Here is a 20,817-nt window from a genome sequence, read left to right as displayed (position 1 = left end):
GTTACCTCCAGACTGCAGAGGGTTACCTCCACAGACTGCAGAGGGTTACCTCCACAGACTGCAGAGGGTTACCTCCACAGACTGCAGAGGGTTACCTCCACAGACTGCAGAGGGTTACCTCCACAGACTGCAGAGGGTTACCTCCACAGACTGCAGAGGGTTACCTCCACAGACTGCAGAGGGTTACCTCCACAGACTGCAGAGGGTTACCTCCACAGACTGCAGAGGGTTACCTCCACAGACTGCAGAGGGTTACCTCCACAGACTGCAGAGGGTTACCTCCACAGACTGCAGAGGGTTACCTCCACAGACTGCAGAGGGTTACCTCCACAGACTGCAGAGGGTTACCTCCACAGACTGCAGAGGGTTACCTCCACAGACTGCAGAGGGTTACCTCCACAGACTGCAGAGGGTTACCTCCACAGACTGCAGAGGGCCCGAGGGTTACCTCCACAGACTGCAGAGGGCCCGAGGGTTACCTCCACAGACTGCAGAGGGCCCGAGGGTTACCTCCACAGACTGCAGAGGGCCCGAGGGTTACCTCCACAGACTGCAGAGGGCCCGAGGGTTACCTCCACAGACTGCAGAGGGCCCGAGGGTTACCTCCACAGACTGCAGAGGGCCCGAGGGTTACCTCCACAGACTGCAGAGAGCCTGAGGGTTACCTCCACAGACTGCAGAGAGCCTGAGGGTTACCTCCACAGACTGCAGAGAGCCTGAGGGTTACCTCCACAGACTGCAGAGGAAGTTTTAGGACCAGTTTGCCAAAAATATCTAAAAGGCCATTTAACAAGATTTGCAGTTGAGAATGCTTCCTCGTCCAGTAGGCTTAATCTGGGTCTGGGAAGCAGGCTACAAGAGGGAAGTAGGCAGAACAAATTTACCCTCTGCAAACTTGATCTACTAGTTGAGATTATAGTTGAATTCTCTGAGCTGTGTGAGGATCGAGTCAGCCAGTGTGCATAACAGATCTTACCATCTGCAAACTTGTTCTCCAGCTCGGTGTTGCCGATGGCCTTGGCTGCCTGACACATCTGACGCAGCAGTTCTTCCAGGCGACGCATACAGCGGATGATACTACCTACAGACAGGGATCAATATGCAAACAGACAACTCAGCGCAGGGAGACAGAATGATACTCCCTTTAGACCGACAGAACGGGGGGGATATACTAAAGACCGACAGAACGGGGGGGATTATACTAAAGACCGACAGAACGGGGGGGATATACTAAAGACCGACAGAACGGGGGGGATTATACTAAAGACCGACAGAACGGGGGGGATTATACTAAAGACCGACAGAACAGGGGGGGATTATACTAAAGACCGACAGAACAGGGGGGGATTATACTAAAGACCGACAGAACAGGGGGGGATTATACTAAAGACCGACAGAACAGGGGGGGATTATACTAAAGACCGACAGAACAGGGGGGGATTATACTAAAGACCGACAGAACAGGGGGGATTATACTAAAGACCGGCAGAACAGGGGGGGATTATACTAAAGATCGGCAGAACAGGGGGGGATTATACTAAAGACCGGCAGAACAGGGAGGGAATATACTAAAGACCGACAGAATGGGGGAGGGGGGTATATATAGGTAAGCATTAAGGGGTTAAATGAACCACACCGCAGTACCATGAGCACCAACCACACCAAGGATCCCCAGTCAGTGACCACACCCTCACTCACCGAGAGAGAAGAGCAATACTCCCTCTTACTCACTTCAACTCCCCATTCCCCCTTAGTAAAATACAACCAGTTTCCAGTCAAGCTTAGCATGGAAGCCAGAGACAATCTCAAAAAGATCTAATAAATTAACATGGATCTCGCTCATGGTAATTAAAAAGGGAGCTACATATTTTACTGCTCATGTCAGGGTGATGTCCGGAGCGTTCTCACATTGACTTTTGGGAGAAAATGAGAGCATTAGGGGGGGATCGGTTTCAGCCATTTCTCATTTTAAATCCTCTACTCTCATGGTGCCTTAAAGGGATACTTCGGGATTTTGGCAATAAAGCCCTTGATCTACTTCCCCAGACCCCAACGAACTCATGGATACCATTTTGTCTCTGCGTCCAGGATGAAGGAAGTTAAAGGTAGTTTTGCGAGCCAATGCTAACTAGTGTTAGCGCAATGACTGGAAGTCTACGGTATCTACTAGCATGCTAGACGTTACCAAAGACTTCCAGACATTACACTAATGCTAGTTCGCAACTTCCTTCAAACTGCACATAGAGACATACAAATGGGTTTCCCTTTAAAGCTACAATCTGGGATTCGTTTTTCAGCTAAATTTATTTTGATTACAGATTGGGGATAGGGAAATGCAGGCCTAATCCCTCTCAAATTCATAGACAGTGCCACTCTTGATGTAAGGACAGTCCATTGCACCCACATGATAGTTCTAAACATTTTGAAGCTATACATTTCAGCCCATTGAAGAGAGGGCTTCAAATCTGTCCTCCTTTGAAGAGTCTCTCCCACTCCAAGCCCCCAACTAAGTGCCTCATTCAGACAAAAACGATTCCTGACAATATGTAATGGACCAAAGCCAAGTCAGAATGCAGAGAAAACCATGTGTTTCAACTGAGTTCCTCACCAGGTCTTTTGGCTCACCTTCAATGACCTACAACATGAAAGATGCCAAACCAAATAGTTTCATTAACTGCTAGTTGTAGACATTGGAAACAGAAAGACCCCACATGGAAACAAAGACAACAATTGAAAGCGCTCATCCATTTCATTGACATTGGGGGCAGGCGTTAAGCAAGTTACCTTGCACTGACTAAGTTTGATAAGATCACCTGCTAAATGATTAAAATGCATGTATAATTTACCTTCAAAGATGTCTGACGTCCTGCATAAGAACATTTGGAAAGAGCTAACCATTTCGCAGTTCTGTACAGGTATTAGGGCGACAGGTGTTGGTGGGGTTGTTACCTTCGAAGACGTCGGTCATCTTGCAGATCTGAGCGAAGGTGGATCCGTTAGCCCAGGTGTAGACCACATCCATCAGGTGAGGCCTGAACTTGTCCAGATAGGTCTCCTCATCCACTTCCAGTTTAGCCTCTGCAGACACCTTAGCAATGCGCTTGGCACACTCCTGACAACCACAACAGACAGTTCAAGAAAACAGACATTGGATAATAACATGCTCGAACTCAGAATAATTATTGAAGTTGTTTGGGTGCTGAATCATTGTAAATAGAAAATTAAAATGGACAGGAAATGTATCATTAACTTAAGCTTTATTTGTAGTTTCCTGTTCATCTCAAGCAGCCATTCAAATGAAGGCAAACACTCAGGCAGGGAGAACCACATCTTTAATCTTTCACCAAACATCTAGATTGTAGACTGTGGACCTAGCTGGCTTTGCAGAATGTGCCAAGTCTCAGCAGACAGAAACAGCAGCAAGTCAATAGAATAGGTAAACTGGTTGGCTGCCAAGTCTCACATAGATTGCAGTCTAGTTAAATCAATGCTTTGGTTTAACATGAACTAAGTATAAGAAACCACACACCTGAAAAGCAGACTAAACCAGGTCTGAGGGGTGTGTCATCACCACGTATCCAGTTTGCTACCATGCCCATTGCAATGCTATATTTATTTAACCTTTATTTAACTAGGCAAGTCAGTTAAGAACAAATTCTTATTTACAATGACAGCCTAGGAACAGTGGGTTATAACTGCCTTGTTCAGGGGCAGAACGACAGATTTTGACCTTGTCAGCTTGGGGATTCGATCTAGCAACCTCTCGGTTACTGGCACCACTAGGCAACCTAAAGTTATTTAATAATATTTATAAAAGCCAGCTGCTAAACTCATTGGCTGTGCCCCAAATACACTACTTTTGACCAGGCACACACATTGATCTTGCTTTGTAACCTAGGCTAACCCCCTGGACAGCTCCTATTCCGCAGCGTCATGTGGAATGTTTACCTGCATCTGTCTCAGTGGTCCAGCCAGCTGCTCTGTCAGCTTGGGCATCTCATTCGCCTGAGGGAAGGAGGAGAACACAAACATGACGTTAGTCTAAAACTTTGGACACACCGCGACCACCTGCTGTGTGTCGAAGAGCAGAGGCTGTTTTCGCCAACTCAACATGAAGAATAGTTGGAAAATCAACAGAAAATGTCAGCCGATGTTGTGGTCCATGGCACTCGGCAGGATAACTGATCGGTCTCTGCTCCAGTACTCCTAAGTGTCAATAAAACATTACTGCCGTCTGTCGGTTATTGATTTAAGAAACATGCAGAGTGACCCACTTCAGTAATGGGACGAAGCCCTCAGACTGCAGAGCATCTCGTTTTACTGTGACGGCTAAATGCATCTTCTCTAAAGGATACGGTTGACCTTAACAGATCTCAAACTATGAAAGGTCACAATATTTTGTCCTTAGCTTCAAATTGGTATGTCCTTTGTTAGCCTGACTAATGATAGGACAATGGACGCCAGCGGGGCACCCAGACACTGGACGACAGTGGCATGTGAATGTCACAGAGACTATCTGCTGACAGACTAGAGGGACAAGAGAAGGAGACTTGCAGGCAGTAGATATGACAAATAGAAGACTATAAAAGACTAAATTGCAATGTAGTCTCGTAGTACACCGGCTCTGACGCTCGTCGGATGTGGCAGGGCTCGCAAACCATTACAGAATACAAAGGGAAGCACAGCCGAGAGCTGCCCAGTGACACAGGCCTACCAGACGAGCTAAACTACTTCTATGCTCGCTTCGAGGCAAATAACACTGAAACATGCATGAGATGCACCAGCTGTTACGGAAGACTGTGTGATCACGCTCTCCGCAGCCGATGTAAGACCTTTAAACAGGTCAACATTCACAAGGCCGCAGGGCCAGACGGATTACCAGGACGTGTACTGCGAGCATACGCTGACCAACTGGCAAGTGTCTTCACTGACATTTTCAACCTCTCCCTGTCCGAGTCTGTAATACCAACATGTTTTAAGCAAACCACCATAGTGTCTGTGCCCAAGAACACTAAGGTAACCTGCCTAAATGACCACTGACCCATAGCGCTCACGTCTGTAGCCATGAAGGGCTTTGAAAGGCTGGTCATGGCTCACATCAACACCATTATTCCAGAAACCCTAGACCCACTCCAATTTGCATACCTCCCCCACAGATCCACAGATGATGCAATCTCTATTGCACTCCACACTGCCCTTTCCCACCTGGACAAAAGTAACACCTATGTGATAATGCTATTCATTGACTACAGCTCAGCGTTCAACACCATAGTACCCTCAAAGCTCATCACTAAACTAAGCTATGGACCCTGGGACTAAACACTTCCCTCTGCAACTGGATCCTGGACTTCCTGACGGGCCGCCCCCAGGTGGCGAGGGTCGGTAACAACACATATGCCACGCTGATCCTCAACACAGAGGCCCCTCAGGGGTGCGTTCTCAGTTCCCTCCCGTACTCATGACTGCACGGCCAGGCACGACTCCAACACCATCATCAAGTTTGCCAATGACACAACAGTGGTAGGCCTGATCACAGACAACGACAAGACAGCCTATAGGGAGGTGGTCAGAGACCTGGCCGTGTGGTGCCAGGACAACAACCTCTCCCTCAACGTGATCAAGACAAAGGAGATGGACGACAGGAAAAAGAGGACAGAGCACGCCCCCATTCTCATCGACGGAGCTGTAGTGGAGCAGGTTGAGAGCTTCAAGTTCCTTGGTGTTGTAGGATTCTGGGTGAAACTTTGAACATGGTTATACTCAGAAGTATAGGAGCATTAGATACAAAAGAGACATGAGGGGTGCCATAATGAAGCTTGGGAGGGGCTTAGTGCAGGGAACACGATCGCATCTGGCAGTACTGAGAAACCGGTGAAGGCTCATATCACTTAGCGTGCCAGAGACCTACTAAGGTCTACTTTTAACAGATTGACCGGCCGCTGCCTGAGTGAGTGGAATTTGTTATTGGAGAGGTCTGAAATTGAGCTAGACAAGACAAAATGCTTTCAAACAATTGACACAGGAAATCCTTGAGGAGAGAGGAAGCCCCAAGAGGATGTACTGGAGATCGAATCGTAAACTCAAGAGATAAGGTCACTAGGTTACTGCAAGGTAATAGGTTAGTGTGCTTTTGTTGATGTGTGTGTGTGTGTGTGTGTGTGTGTGTGTGTGTGTGTGTAAGAGGTGGCGTGATGGCATGGGGAAAGAAGGATGTTGTTTATCTGGCCAAGTGTTTTATCTGATTGCGTAGGAAATGGTGTGCATCGGAGTGTGTTCCCAGTGTGTGTGTGTGTGTCTTACATTCTCCTGGAAGACGAAGACACTAAGCAGAGCAGTAACCTGTTCTGCAGTCAGATCGTTGAACAGACCATTGAACACCATCTCAGTCAGCAGCAGCTCATCAGCACTGGATCAAACAGAACACAGCTCTAAGATCAGTCACATTGTCAATACATTTAATTAAAAAAGTTTTACAGCATGTTAATATACACCGGAAAAAATATATACATGTAAAGTGTTGGTCCCATGTTTCATGAGCTGAAATAAAAGATCCCAGAAAAGTTTCATATGCACTTATTTCTCAATTTTGGGGTACAATTTTGTTCACATCCCTGTTATTGAGCATTTCTCATTGCCAAGATAATCCATTCACTTGAAGTGTGGCATATCAAGAAGATTATTAAACAGCACGATCAATTCACAGGTGCACCTTGTACTGGGTACAATAAAACACCAATCAAAAATGTGCAGATTTGTCACACAACACAATGCCATAAGTTGAGGGAGCCTGCAATTGGCATGCTAACTACAGGAATGTATCAATTCCTCAATTAATCATCCAGAAGGTGAGGTTAGTACAGGTGCATCAAAGCAGGGACCGAGACAGAAACTGTTTTTCAATCTCAAGGCCATCACTAACATTGAGTGGCTGCCGCCAACATACTGACTCAATCTCTAGCCACTTTAATAATTGGATGTAATAAATGTATCACTAGTCACTTTAAACAATGCCACTTTATATAAAGCTTACATACTCTACATTACTCATCTCATATGTATATACTGTACTCTATACCATCTACTGCATCTTGCCTATGCTGTTCGTTCATCGCTCATCCATATATTTATATGTACATATTCTTATTCATTCCTTTACACTTGTGTGTATAAGGTAGTTGTGAAATTGTTAGATTACTTGTTAAATATTACTGCACGGTAGGAACTAGAAGCACAAGCATTTTGCTACGCTCGCATTAACATCTGCTAACCATGGGTATGTGACCAATAAAATTGTATTCGATTTTTAGAAGTACGGGCTACCTGGTGTGCGTGTAAATGTAGGCATATAAATGTGCACATTTGGGGATCTGATAGCATTTCTGATTGGTTTAATGCAGCACCACTTATGAGCTGTGGAGCTTCTCGTTCTGCCCCTGAACAGGCAGTTAACCTACTGTTCCTAGGCAATCATTGAAAATAAGAATTTGTTCTTAACTGACTTGCCTAGTTAAATAAAGGTTAAAAAGAAATACATTAAAAATAGTCTTCACCTCGAACAGCAAGCAAACAAAGTGTGCTTTTACATCCATTGAGAATTACAATACTTCCTCAATTAATTTGAATAATCTTTTGATATCCACTCAGCATGAAAAGGAATCCAGTTGAACTGTCATAAAGTAGGCCCACCTGATTACTTATCCCTTGCGCAAATAGCCTACAGCGGTGTCTGTTCTGAGCTCACAGGAGGTGGAAACTGAGGGCCCAGAATATTTTACACAATGTTCCAAGGAGCTTCAGGCCAGACCCAAGTTAATAGTTGATACAATGTTTCAAGCTGTTGCAAACAGGGCATGCATAGCCAATGTTATTTAAAGGTTTTTAAAAGAGTGTATTTTAATTTGTATTAATTTTTAGCCTCTTTCTCCCAATTTTAATTACGATCTTGTCCCATTGCTGCAACTCCCCAATGGGCTCGGGAGAGGCGAATGTTGAGTCATGCGTCCTATGAAACATGTCCCACCAAACTGCACTCCTTAACACTTGTCCGCTTAAACCGGAAGCCAACTGCACCAATGTGTCTGAGGAAACACAGTTCAACTGACAACCGAGGTCAGCCTGCAGGCTCCTGGCCCACCACAAGAAGTCGCTAGAACGCGATGAGCCAAGTAAAGCCCCCGCCGGCCAAACCCTCCCCTAACCCAGATGACGCTGGGACAATTGTGCGCCTCCCTATGGGACTCCCTGTCACGGGCCGGTCGTGACACAGCCTGGGATCGATCCCGGGTCTGTAGTGACGCCTCAAGCACTGCTTTGCCTTAAGACTGCTGCACCACTCGGGAGGCCCAGGATAATTATTTTTATCAGGTTGTTTTCTACCTGCAGGCTGCAATGTTTTCATTTGTTGGCTTTATAAGTTATTTTTTACATAGATGGCAATTGTTACTTTATAGGTTTGTCTAATTTTCATTTGGATAGAATTTTGATTAACCACATGATAATGAGTCAGATACGAAGACATAAATTAAATTGTTGCACCTAAATGTGCATATGAAAACCAGAATTTGAACGCAGATCGGAAGAAACGGTAAGATAAATTGGCATTCCACATTAGAAAATTTGCCGACTCCTTGTGTAGCCTATTACTGGCAACTTCAGGAGCGTAATGGCGGAATCTGCGAAAGCCAGTAGGAGCGGGAGAGTGGTCGGGACAGGTGAAGTTTTTTGTCTTCTGGTTATCTTGATCTCTGGCTCCCTCTTGAATAATTTGTGTCTTAATTAATCAAACAGTGAGCTTAAAGCATCAGACAAGCTCAATGCATATATAGTTGTTTTTAATCAAAACAAATAGGGTGTTACATACACAAATACACGTTTTAATTTTGATCAATCGATTGGTCGACAGAGCAGACAACTTTAGGGCAACTAAGATTTTCTTCTTCTTTCGGGGACAGCCCTAATGCCCTGTAATGTGAAATCTAAAGATCAGGGCCTAATTAATTCATTTAAATTGACTGATTTACTTGAATTAACTCAGTAAAATCTTTGTTGCATTTATATTTTTGTTCAATGTATATAACTGTTCTAAGTTGAACAACTCTGTTCGCAGCAGCTCATCAGCACTGGCTCATACACAGCAATAACACAGGTATCAGATCTGTCACAGTATTGTTACAGAGAGATTCAATAGCAAGGTAATATACACACTGTTCTAGGATCAATCATAATATTATTACAGAGAGGGGTTTAATACAGCCTTAAACAGAATTATAACATAACCTTGCTTTTAAACAGGTTGCATGATAAGATTAGCAGATGTACCGAGCCCATTGTCTGGTTTTAAATTAGAACTACCTAAGATCGACATGTATCCATGTGGATGGGATTAAATCTGACTGGTGTAGGTTTTATTCTATGTCCTGTGCTTTTCATCATTACCAAAATGCAAACATTGGGGTAAAGTGTTACTGCTGCAGGTGTTATTTTCCTTACCTGCTGATCTCACAGGCCACTCTGCCCTTCACCTCGATGACATCAGAGGAAGTAGCGAACCCCAGACGTCTCAGGACACGCTTCCTGCACTTCAGCTCGTCCATCTGCAGGACGGTCCTAGCCTTTTTCAGCTCCCGCTTGGCCCCTTTAATGTCCCCTGCAATCTGACAGGCAGAGACACGGGATAACATAACTGCTTAAAACCTTACCCTCTAGTAAGGATAAAGAAAATAGTCTCTGAATCAGAAAGGGGCTTAGGCATTGCAGGGGGAGTTGCAATTGGAGCAGCAGAATTTAAAAAACATTTTTAAAGACCCTAATTTTTGTGTTTACAATTTCAGCATTTTTACACCAATTTCCTGCAATTCTCCATGGAGTCAAGACGCATTTTATCAGCTTTAAACTTAATTTCCTACAATTCTACACATTTTGCCATGGAGCGGAGAGAAAATGTTGCCGTTTTAAAGCAAATTTCTCAGGATTCTGCACATTCCGTTTGCCGTTTTCAAGATAATTCCCTGCATTTTGCCACGGCTAATGCCGTTTTTCTGCTCAAATTTAAAAGCAATACTGTTAAATTCATATTTTCAATTACCCTGATGGTCTAGCTTTGATTTTGGTGATTGTTAGCGCACAAAGATTATATATTTAAAAAAAATAACACACGTTCAAAAGTTGTCACTTAAAATGTCCTTGTTTTTGAAAGAAAAGCTATTATTTTGTCCATTAAAATCACATAAAATTGATCAGAAATACAGTGTAGACGTGTTAATGTAAATGACTATTGTAGCTAAAAACGGAAGATTTAAGGCTAATTGATCATTAGAAAACCTTTTTGCAATTATGTTAGCACAGTTGAAAACTGTTGGTCTGATTAAATAAGCAATAAAACTGGACTTCAGACTAGTTGAGTATCTGGAGCATCAGCATTTGTGGATTCGATTACAGGCTCAAAATGGCCAGAAGCAAAGTACTTTCTTCTGAAACTCGTCACTATTCTTGTTCTGAGAAATGAACGCTATTCCCTGCGAGAAACACCAGTCTCAATGTCAGTGAAGAGGCGACTCCGGGATGCTGGCCTTCTAGGCAGAGTTGCAAAGAAAGGAAGATTGGGGGAAAAAGTGTTATGGACAGACAAATGTAAGTTTGAGGTGTTCGGATCACAATGAAGAAGAGAGATGCAGAAAAGTGCTTGACGCCATCTGTCAAGCATGGTGGAAACAATGTAATGTCTGGGGGTGCTTTGGTGGTAGTAAAGGGGGAGATTTGTACAGGCTAAAAGGGATCTTGAAGGAAGGCTATCACTCTATTTTGCTACGCCATGCCTTGTGGACGGTGCTTAATTGGAGCCAATGTCCTCCTACAACAGGACAATGATCCAAAGCACAGTTTCAAACTATGTAAGAACTATTTAGGGAAGAAGCATTCAGCTGGTATTCCGTCTAATGGAGTGACCAGCACAGTCACCGGATCTCAACCCTATTGGGAGCAGCTTGACCGTATGGTACGTAAGAAGTGCCCATCAAGCCAACCCAAGTAGTGGGAGGTGCTTCAGGAAGCATGGGGTGAAATCTCTTCAGATTACATCAACAAATTGACAACTAGAATGCCAAAGGTCTGCAAGGATGTAATTGCTGCAAATGGAGGATTCTTTGACAAAAGCAAAATTTGAAGGACACAATTATTATTTCACAAAAAATATATATATATTTATAACCCTGTCAACGCCTTGACTATATTTCCTATTCATCATTTTGCAACTCATTTCAAGTATTTTTTCATGGAAATAAGGACATTTCTAAGCGCATCACCATTTTCTTTCCGACATACTTTATATCTGGTTTTAGTTTTACATTATAAAAATGTATTTTAAATTCGTATATATATAAAAAAAACAGATTAGACTTAGGCATCCAAAATATATGCTTAGGCCCAAGTGCTTCTATGGCAGAAAAATCCCTGCTCTCAGTGCAAACAATCCTTTAAATGTACTATCATAAAAATCTAATGTTTTAATTGTAATGTAAATAGTCCAGTGGCCATTTGATTAATTATTCAGCAGTCTTATGGCTTTGGGGTAGGAGCAAGATATAGTTAACAGTTAACGTTCTGTTAGTAGGATAGTCTCGTACAGAGCTAATCCAGTTTATTCTCCAGCAATTGTACGTTGGCCAATAGATCGGACGGTAGAGGCGGGTTACCCACTTGCCACCAAAGTCTCACAAGACACCCCCATCTCCCCCTCTGTATCAGTCTTTTCTTCACGCGAATGATGGGGATTTGGGCCTGGTTTCGGAGAAACAGCATTCTTTCGAGTCAGACTCATTAAAGAGAAAATCTTAATCCAGTTCGAGGTGAGTAATCACTGTTCTGATATCCAGAAGCTCTTTCGGGCGTATTTAAAAAAATAAAAACTTTATATAACTAGGCAAGTCAGTTAAGAACAAATTCTTACTTACAATGACGGCCAAACCCGGACGACGCTGGGCCAAATGTGCACCGCCCTATGGGACTCCCAATCACGGTTGGATGTGATGCAGGCTGGATTCGAACCAGGTACTGCAGTGACGCCTCTTGCACTGAGATGCTGTGCCACTCGGGAGCCCAGAGTGGAGACGGTAGCAGCAACATTATGTACAAAATAAGTTACAAACAATGCGAAAAAAGACTGTCTGTAAGGAGCATGTAATAAAGCACAGTTGGTTAGGAGCCCGTAAAACAGTAGCACAAAGCTGCCTTGCATGACTGAAGCTGCAAACTGAGGAATGAAATCCAATCAGATCTCAGCCCAGTCGGAACTGACACAGCTGAGACCAAGTGTTGGTTAATAGTCTCGGTCTGTCTTACAGGCCAGTTTGTTCCTCTCCGCCACACACCTTGTGTAACTGTCCCTGCTTAAGACCGTTATCCAATTACAGGCTCACCCAACACCACTAGAACATGCTGCGGGGAGAGTTTGACAACATGGGATAGACAACAGCGGTGCTAGGCTACCTCCAGGTCCTGTGTTAGGCTACCTCCAGCTCTAGGCAATCCACTAAGTCAGAGGATATTTTACACATTAACTGATATTGTAAAGCTGATTAGCAGATACTTAGTACAGTATAAGTTCGTAGGGTTATGCCTTTGTCTTGAATTCAAGCTTAAGTCAATTACAACAAATGCACTGGAAATAGAATTTAACCAGCTTTGTGTTTCTAGTGAAAGTGTCTGCCTGCCGGTCTGTATGCATGTGTGTCCTGCTGTGGCAGGATTTGGACAAGATGTTATGCAGGCCGATACTTTGTGCAGTGGCATAGTCCCAGAAGCCAAGCAGAGGGTTGGAGATTTTATTTTTTACGCGCGTGTTTATTTTGATTTTATTTCACCAGGTAGGCCAGTTGAGAACAAGTTCTCATTTACAACTGCGACCTGGCCCAGATAAAGCAAAGTATTGCGACAAAAACAACAAAGTTACACATGGGATAAACAAACGTATAGTCAATAACACAATAGAAAAATCTATGTACAGGTTATATCCTGCCTGTTTGGCCCTGTCCGGGGGTATCGTCGGACATGGCCAGTGTCTTCCGACCCCTCCTGTCTCAGCCTTCAGTATTTATGCTGCAGTTATTTGTGTCGGGGTACTAGGTCCGTCTGTTGTATCTGGAGAATTTCTCCAGTCTTATCCGGTGTCCTGTGCGAATTGAAGTATGCCCTCTCTAAATTCTCTCTTTCTCTCGGAGGACCTGAGCCCTAGGACCATGCCTCAGAACTAACTGGCCTGATGACTCCTTGCTGTCTGTCCCCAGTCCACCTGACCGTGCTGATGCTCCAGTTTCAACTGTTCTGCCTGCGGCTATGGAACCCTGACCTGTTCACCGGACATGCTACCTGTCCCAGACCTGTTGTTTTCAACTCTCTAGAGACAGCAGGAGCGGTCGATACTCTCAATGATCGGCTATGAAAAGCCAACTGACAATTACTCTTGAGGTTCTGACCTGTTGCACCCTCGACAACCACATTATTATTTGACCCTGCTGGTCATCTATGAACATTTGAACATCTTGCCCATGTACTGTTCTAATCTCCACCTGGCACAGCCAGAAGAGGACTGGCCACCCAACCATAGCCTGGTTCCCTCTAGGTTTCTTCCTAGGTTCTGGCCTTTCTAGGGAGTTTTTCCTAGCCCCCGTGCTTCTACACCGGCATTGCTTGCTGTTTGGGGTTTTAGGCTGGGTTTCTGTACAGCACTGAGATATCAGCTGATGTAAGAAGGGCTTTATAAATATATTTTATTTTATTTTGTGCACATGTAGTAAGATTAGGGAGCTAAGGCACTAAATAGGCCATAGAGGTGAAATAATTACAATTTAGCATTAACACTGGAGTGATAGATATATGGGGATGAGGTAGTTGGGTGTGCTATTTACAGATGGGCTGTGTACAGGTACATTGATGCTTAAAGTTAGTGAGGGAGATATGAGTATCCAGCTTCAGTGATTTTTGCAATTCGTTCCAGTCTAAGTCAGAACCGTCCAGAGTAGTGATGATTGTCGGGCGGGCGGGTGAGAGCAGCAATCGGTTGAAGAGCATACATTTAGTTTTACTAGCATTTAAAAGCAGTTGGAGACCACAGAAGGAATGTTGTATGGCATTGAGGCTCGTTTTGAGGTTTGTTAACAGTGTCCAAAGGGCCAGATGTATACAGAATGGTGTCGTCTGCGTAGAGGTGGATCAGAGAATCACCATCAGCAAGCTCTACATCATTGATGTATACAGAGAAGAGAGTTGGCCTGAGAATTGAACCCTGTGGCACCCCCATAGAGACTGCCAGAGGTCCGGACAACAGGCCCTCCGATTTGACACACTGAACTCTGAGTAGTAGTTGGTGAACCAGTCAAGGCAGTCATTTGAGAAACCAAGGCTATTGAGTCTGCCAATAAGAATGCAGTGATTGACAGAGTTGAAAGCCTTGGCCAGGTTGATGAAGACAGCTGCACTGTACTGTCTTTTATGGATGGCAGTTATGATATCGTTTAGGACCTTGAGCGTGGCTGAGGTGCACCCATGACCAGCTCAGAAACCAGATTGCATAGTGGAGAATGTATGGTGGGAATCAAAATGGTCGGTGATCTGTTTGTTAACTTGGCTTTCGAATATTTTAGAGAAGGCAGGGCAGGATAGATATAAGTCTGTAGCTGTTTGGGTCTAGAGTGTCTCCCCCTTTGAAGAGCGGGATGACCGCGGCAGCTTTCCAATTCCAGGTATTGTAGCCCAAGAATTAGCTGGTAGACCTCTTCGGCTAGCCGGGAGATGGGCCATGCTCGAGGCTAGCTCAAGGCTAACTGGTGTTTGCGTCGGGACAGAGGCGTTAGCCAGCAGTAGCCACTCGGTTGCAGCTAACTGCGATGATCCGGTGTAATGGTCCAGAGCTTGCGGCAGGAACATGGTAGAGAAAAAGCAGTCCGACATACTCTGGGTTGATATCGCGCTGTGCAGACTGGCAGGTATTGACCGAGCTGAAGCTAGCTGGTGTCCGAGTTAACGGTGAAGACCGCTAGCAGTGGCTAACTGACTACCAGCTAGTAAGCTTCTGATGGGGGTTCCGGTTCTAAAGTATAAAAATAGCAGATCCGTACCACATTGGGTGAGGCAGGAAAGTATATTCAGTCCGTAGATGGAAAGTGAGATTAGTGTATGAAAAAAAACAAGGAAAACGACTATTTACACGGGACAAGACAAAACACACGTCCGACTGCTACGCCATCTTAGATTATTATGGATGTAATTCTCAAGTCATGCCAAATCAAACACAGTGTGTTTGTAATCTGGTTTATAGGGCTTTGTCCCTCCCCATGCACAGATATGTAATATATCTCACACACATCGATTGCGCAGAGGTCACAGAGGTCATGACCAAGGCCAGTTGTAGGAGCAGGGCCCGTTTCACACTACAGAGCTAACTTTAACCAAGCTGTACTGTACTGACCTGGCTACACATTCACCATATGTGCTGGAATTGAACTGGGAAAAAGGACAGTGCGGAATGGAAAATATAATACCCAAGCCAGCAAAGTCGGACTACAGCTGGGACTTAACACTAATGCTTTCACAGGCACCTGGCCGCAAAATTAGATTCATTTTTCTCCTTATTTCTTTGAAATCTCCTCTGCATTTCAAAGCTAGCCAATTAGAAAGACAAAGTTTTGGTACACAACCTTCACCACAGTGTTCTCCACTCAATATAATATATATGTTTATAGATGTTGTTTATTTGGTGTATTGCAAAAAAAAAAAAAAGTTCAATATAATATAAGTAAACTTGAGTTTACTGACTTCAAAGACTCCACATTCAAGGCCTCCATCCCCCACTGCTGCTCTGTGGCTCACCATCTAGAGATGTGAATACCCAGCCAGCCTACAAGTAGATGGTAAGTGCTTTACTGCTGAAAGGGACTTGGGACCAGCAGCACAATCTTGTGTAGAGGGTGTGTTGTAAGTCCAGTCATTGTAAATAATGTGTCATTTTTTTACTTTGTGTTTGTGGTGTGTACACTTATGACATTTGATCAGTGTTGGCTGCTAACATGGCCCTTATCTTAAATATTTCACATGTATTTGGAGACATTGGATCAGCATTCTTGTTGGGTCTGCTGTTAGTACATTTTCATAATGTATGACATTCCTGGGAGTGCGTAAACTTGTATTTTTTATTGGCATAGCATTTTTGTATGTTTTCTGCAGTTATGTTCTTGAAAATGTATCAATTTACCAATTCAGACACTTTGGTACATTTGGGCAAATAGTGACAGACACCTGGGTGACTTCATTCTAAATGTTATGTGGATTGTTCATTCTTCAAGTATTCAGTTTGAAACTTTGCGCAAACACTGTTGCCCTCTTGTGGACACCATCTAAATTACATCCAGCTTCAAGGCTAGATGTGTGATCCTTTCTCTTGCATTTCAGAGACGGTACAACAAATATAGGTAGTTTTTTTCTTTGTATTTTCTTCTACCAGATCTATTGTGTTATATTCTCCTACAATAATTTCACATTTCCACAAACTTCAAAGTGTTTCCTTTCAAATGGTACCAAGAATATGCATATCCTTGCTTCAGGGCCTGAGCTACAGGCAGTTAAGTTTGGGTACGTCATTTAAGGCGAAATTAGAAGAAAAAAAATGTTATTCAATTACTGCTCGCGCGCGCGCGCCAATGAGCGTCTGCGACGCCAAGGGCTAAATTAGAAGTCGTTCCTATTTCTGACACATATCACGCTGAAAGTAATCTCCTCATTGGTTTATAGAAGCAGGTGCCATCTCCTCATTGGTTATACCCACGTGGGTAATTGAAAGACGAACTTTGTTGCCGGTTGTCGGGGTAATACAATGAAAGTTTAGATGCGATCACCATATAAGTTCAAATAAGTTCAATAAGTTTGAGTTCCGTGTTAAGCATACCTGTGAGTTATGAAAGTTATAAAAACTAAGTGTTTGCAAATGTTGAACTTCCTTTGGCTACTAATATTGGAAAAGCTAAATCAAAGTCCAAGTATACAGATTTTGGACGATATTCTTGCAGAAAAATGTAATCGACAACAGCTAAATGAGAGGTAACGTTAGACTGGTAAGACTGGTTTGACTGGTAAGTGAAATACGAGTCTTTATATTCTCTTATATTGCATCACATCTGGCCATGATTGGTAGTCCCAATGGGAGGCGCACAATTGGCCCAACGTCGTCCAGGTTTGGCGTCATTGTAAATAAGAATTTGTACTGACTTGCCTAGTTAAATAAAGGTCAATTAAAAAGATGAACAGTCGTTTGGTGCTGAATGTTCTGCCAAAATGTGAGTAAGTGAATGAGAGCCAGATCCAATATTATTTTCCTCTGATAAACAAGCACAGGATGAGTATATCAGTACATTACTGACAGAACGTTGTATGGTCCCCTGCCACACACACACCGCAGTGTGGTCCTACAGGACATGAACCAACCATCCAAAATAACACCACCCCACCCATGCTCACCAGGGCTTTCTTCTCGCAGAGGGAGTACACAGCCTCCAGGCTGGGGTCAGAGTGCATGGGGTGAGAGTACATCCTGTGTTCGAATGCCTCCACCTTCTGGATGATCTTCTTCAGGCCTGGGTCCTTGATGCCCATGTCATCAATGGGGTCCAGCAGAGGAACTCCGTCTGGAAAGCGCTTCTGCACCTCCTGTGTGGTGGAGAAGGGACCAGAGAATGAAGCATAAGAACAGCTTTAATGAAAGTAAAATACATTAAAACTATATATAACCGTCTCCAATGTCCCAGCCTGTTTTCATGGAATAAAACTGATTTCTGAGTAGCTTGAGCAATAGTGTTAATGGTTGAGAAAGGCATTGATGAACACAAGGCTGTCTCTCACCTGTATGGATTTCAGCATGCTCTGTCTGTTGTCATAAGGCCGGAGGTCTTTGGGGATGTAGAGACGGACTGAACTGATAGAGGTCAAGAGGCGGAGCATCACAGGAACCACCTGATCACAAAGACAAATAGTATATTATTTTATGTATACAGTTAATCTCTAAATATATTAGTATCTACTTAGTATCCAACATGGTAGCCATCATCGACTGCAGCAGGAGATCCTGAACACTTAATGGGGGTTTTAAACACAAATACAGCACTAAAACGCAATCCTGACTGCTGCTATGTCTACAAGTCTGTGGGATCTTTAACTTAGCACACCTGATTTAACCTTTCCAGTTTAAATCAAACTTGTTCCCCTAGCCTGTACTTCTAGTTAATGCAGCATAAGGCATTTAGCAGAAGCCAGCCCAGAGAGCAGGACCAGGAAGTGTTTTAGCTGGAGTTTATTGGCTCCTCAGAGATAATATGAGCCAAGAGGCAGCCAGGCAGCTGAAGTACTCTTGATGTAGACACAGAGCTCAGGGGTTTAGGACTGGTTGACAGAACTAAATAACACAAGACACTGGGACTCTAAAGGTACTAGCGTCCAATTGAGGGAAAATGTGCCGCAACAGCAGAGGCAGTTTTAATGCATGGAATTCGGTAGATCTGGGTTCAAATACCACTTGAGATCATTCAAATACTTTGAGTGTATCCTTTAACCTGCCTGGAGGGCCAGGTGGTGGGCAGGGTTTGTACTTTAGGGGCTGTTCTATTGGTCCATTAAGCCAAGCAAACCTAAGTCAAATGTGCAGCAGCAACAGCTAATGAAATCAGGTAAAAAATAACACTGTGGGAGTGTGTGAATATGAACTCTTAACTGAAAGAGATCTAAGAGTTGGAAGGTGTTTATATTACATGTTTTGAATGAGGAGCATCTTTTCCAACCACACAAGCATGGTATGTTTCAATCTGAGAATGAAGGAACGTCTTAAATGGCTCTAAATTAGATACCATTTTAGACAATGTATCTTAAAATCAAGAGGATATGCAGTATAGCCAAACATTTTCCATTTAATTGTGTGGATGTTGCTTTAAGTTGAAGAGAAGCTCTCTAGGACACAGCCCAGCAGCAGTTTGACCACTAACGCCTTGGCCATGTTTGATTTCCTTCAGTCTCAAGGACAGTTAGTAACCCCTCCCATAATGATTGTGTGGACTAAATTCTAGAATGTATTAATTTTGGATTCCATCCTACTGCTGACCACCAAACTAGGAGTATATAGTGTCCAGTCATCACAGCAATGCATACATGGACTATTTCTCAATTGGCACCTATTGGGTCTCTGGCCCCGTGTGAGGCCATACAGGGTCAAATGTAGTGCACTAGAATAGGGTGCTACTTCTGACAGAGCCATGGCGTTTTCCATCATATGCACACCTGCATTTCACCCTTCTCCCCAGTGGCAGCAGGTTTAGCAGCCTCTGTAGCTGCATTCTTCACACTCTCCTGACTACAGTGGACAAGCACCTCCACCACGTACAGAGGGTCTGCATCACCTGTACTGGCCTGGAGACGAAAAACATACATACTCAACATGGGCACGACACTAAGCTGAAGGACAACACGTACATTACACAAAGGCCAAAACATAAGCGATAAACTATATCTACTTTGTAGTTACTTTAAATACTAAATGTTATGTTTTCAAATATACTTTCTGATAACATTTAACAAACTCAGCAAAAAAGTCTCTCTCAGGACCCTGTCTTTCAAAGAAAATTTGTAAAAATCCAAATAACTTCACAGAGCTTCATTGTAAAGGGTTTAAACACTGTTTGCCATGCTTGTTCAATGAACCATAAACAATTAATGAACATGCACCTGTGGAACGGTCGTTAAGACACTAATAGCTTACAGACTGTAGGCAATTAAGGTCACAGCTATGAAAACTTAGGACATTAAAGAGGCCTTTCCACTGACTCTGAAAAACACAAAAAAAAAGATGCCCAGGGTCCTTGCTCATCTGCGTGAACGTGCCTTAGGCATGCTGCAAGGAAGCATGAGGACTGCAGCTGTGGCCAGGGCAATAAGTTGCAATATCCGTACTGTGAGACGTCTAAGGCAGCGCTACAGGGAGACAGAACGGACAGCTGATCGTCCTCGCAGAGGCAGACCACGTGTAAACAACACCTGCACAGAATCAATACATCCGAACATCACACCTGCGGGACAGGTACAGGCTGGCAACAACTGCCTGAGGTACACCAGGAACGCACAATCCCGCCATCAGTGCTCAGAATATTCGCAATAGGCTGAGAGAGGCTGGACTGAGGGCTTGTAGGCCTGTTGTATCACCGGCAACAACATTGCCTATGGGCACAAACCCACCATCGCTAGAACAGACAGGACTGGCAAAAAGGTGATCTTCACTGACGAGTCGCGGTTGTGTCTCACCAGGGGTGATGGTTGGATTCAAGTTTTTCGTCGAAGGAATGAGCGTTACACCGAGACCTGTATTCTGGAGTGGGATCGATTTGGAGGTGGAGGGTCTGTCATGGTCTGGGACGGTGTGTCACAGCATCATCGGACTGAGCATGTTGTCATTGTTTGCAATCTCAACGCTGTGCGTTACAGGGAAGACATCCTCCTCCCTCATGTGGTACCCTTTCTGCATGCTCATCCTTACATGACACTCCAGCATGACAAAGCCACCAGCCATACTGCTCATTCTATGTGTGATTTCCTGCAAGACAGGAATGTCAGTGTTCTGCCATGGCCAGCGAAGAGCCCAGATCTCAATCCCATTGAGCACGTCTGGGACCTGTTGGATCGGGGGTGAGGGCTAGGGCCATTCCCCCCAGAAATGTCTGGGATCTTGCAGGCACCTTGGTGGAAGAGCGGGGTAACCTCTCACAGCAAGAACTGGCAAATCTGGTGCAGTCCATG

At 44.0% G+C, this 20,817-nt stretch overlaps 1 protein-coding gene across 2 annotated transcripts in view; it reads right to left on the bottom strand.

The window, feature by feature from the left end:
• Window positions 1–20,817, bottom strand: part of mtrex (Mtr4 exosome RNA helicase) — a 50,593-nt gene that overhangs the window by 922 nt on the left and 28,854 nt on the right. The window contains exons 18-25 of one of the 2 annotated variants that reach the window (XM_020484864.2): window positions 19,309–19,437; window positions 17,884–17,994; window positions 17,503–17,691; window positions 9,490–9,653; window positions 6,301–6,406; window positions 3,949–4,005; window positions 2,950–3,112; window positions 977–1,081 (exon numbers count right to left, since the gene is read on the bottom strand). In XM_020484864.2, the coding sequence (XP_020340453.2) occupies window positions 977–1,081; window positions 2,950–3,112; window positions 3,949–4,005; window positions 6,301–6,406; window positions 9,490–9,653; window positions 17,503–17,691; window positions 17,884–17,994; window positions 19,309–19,437 (1,024 nt within the window). Of the gene's footprint in view, window positions 1–976; window positions 1,082–2,949; window positions 3,113–3,948; window positions 4,006–6,300; window positions 6,407–9,010; window positions 9,120–9,489; window positions 9,654–17,502; window positions 17,692–17,883; window positions 17,995–19,308; window positions 19,438–20,817 lie in introns of those variants that run through there. The other variant, XM_031826261.1, reaches the window with a different exon arrangement.

The sequence above is a fragment of the Oncorhynchus kisutch genome, linkage group LG6 (genome assembly GCF_002021735.2).
Source record: "Oncorhynchus kisutch isolate 150728-3 linkage group LG6, Okis_V2, whole genome shotgun sequence".
NCBI lineage: Eukaryota > Metazoa > Chordata > Actinopteri > Salmoniformes > Salmonidae > Oncorhynchus > Oncorhynchus kisutch.
This window is presented reverse-complemented; position numbering and strand designations above follow the sequence as displayed.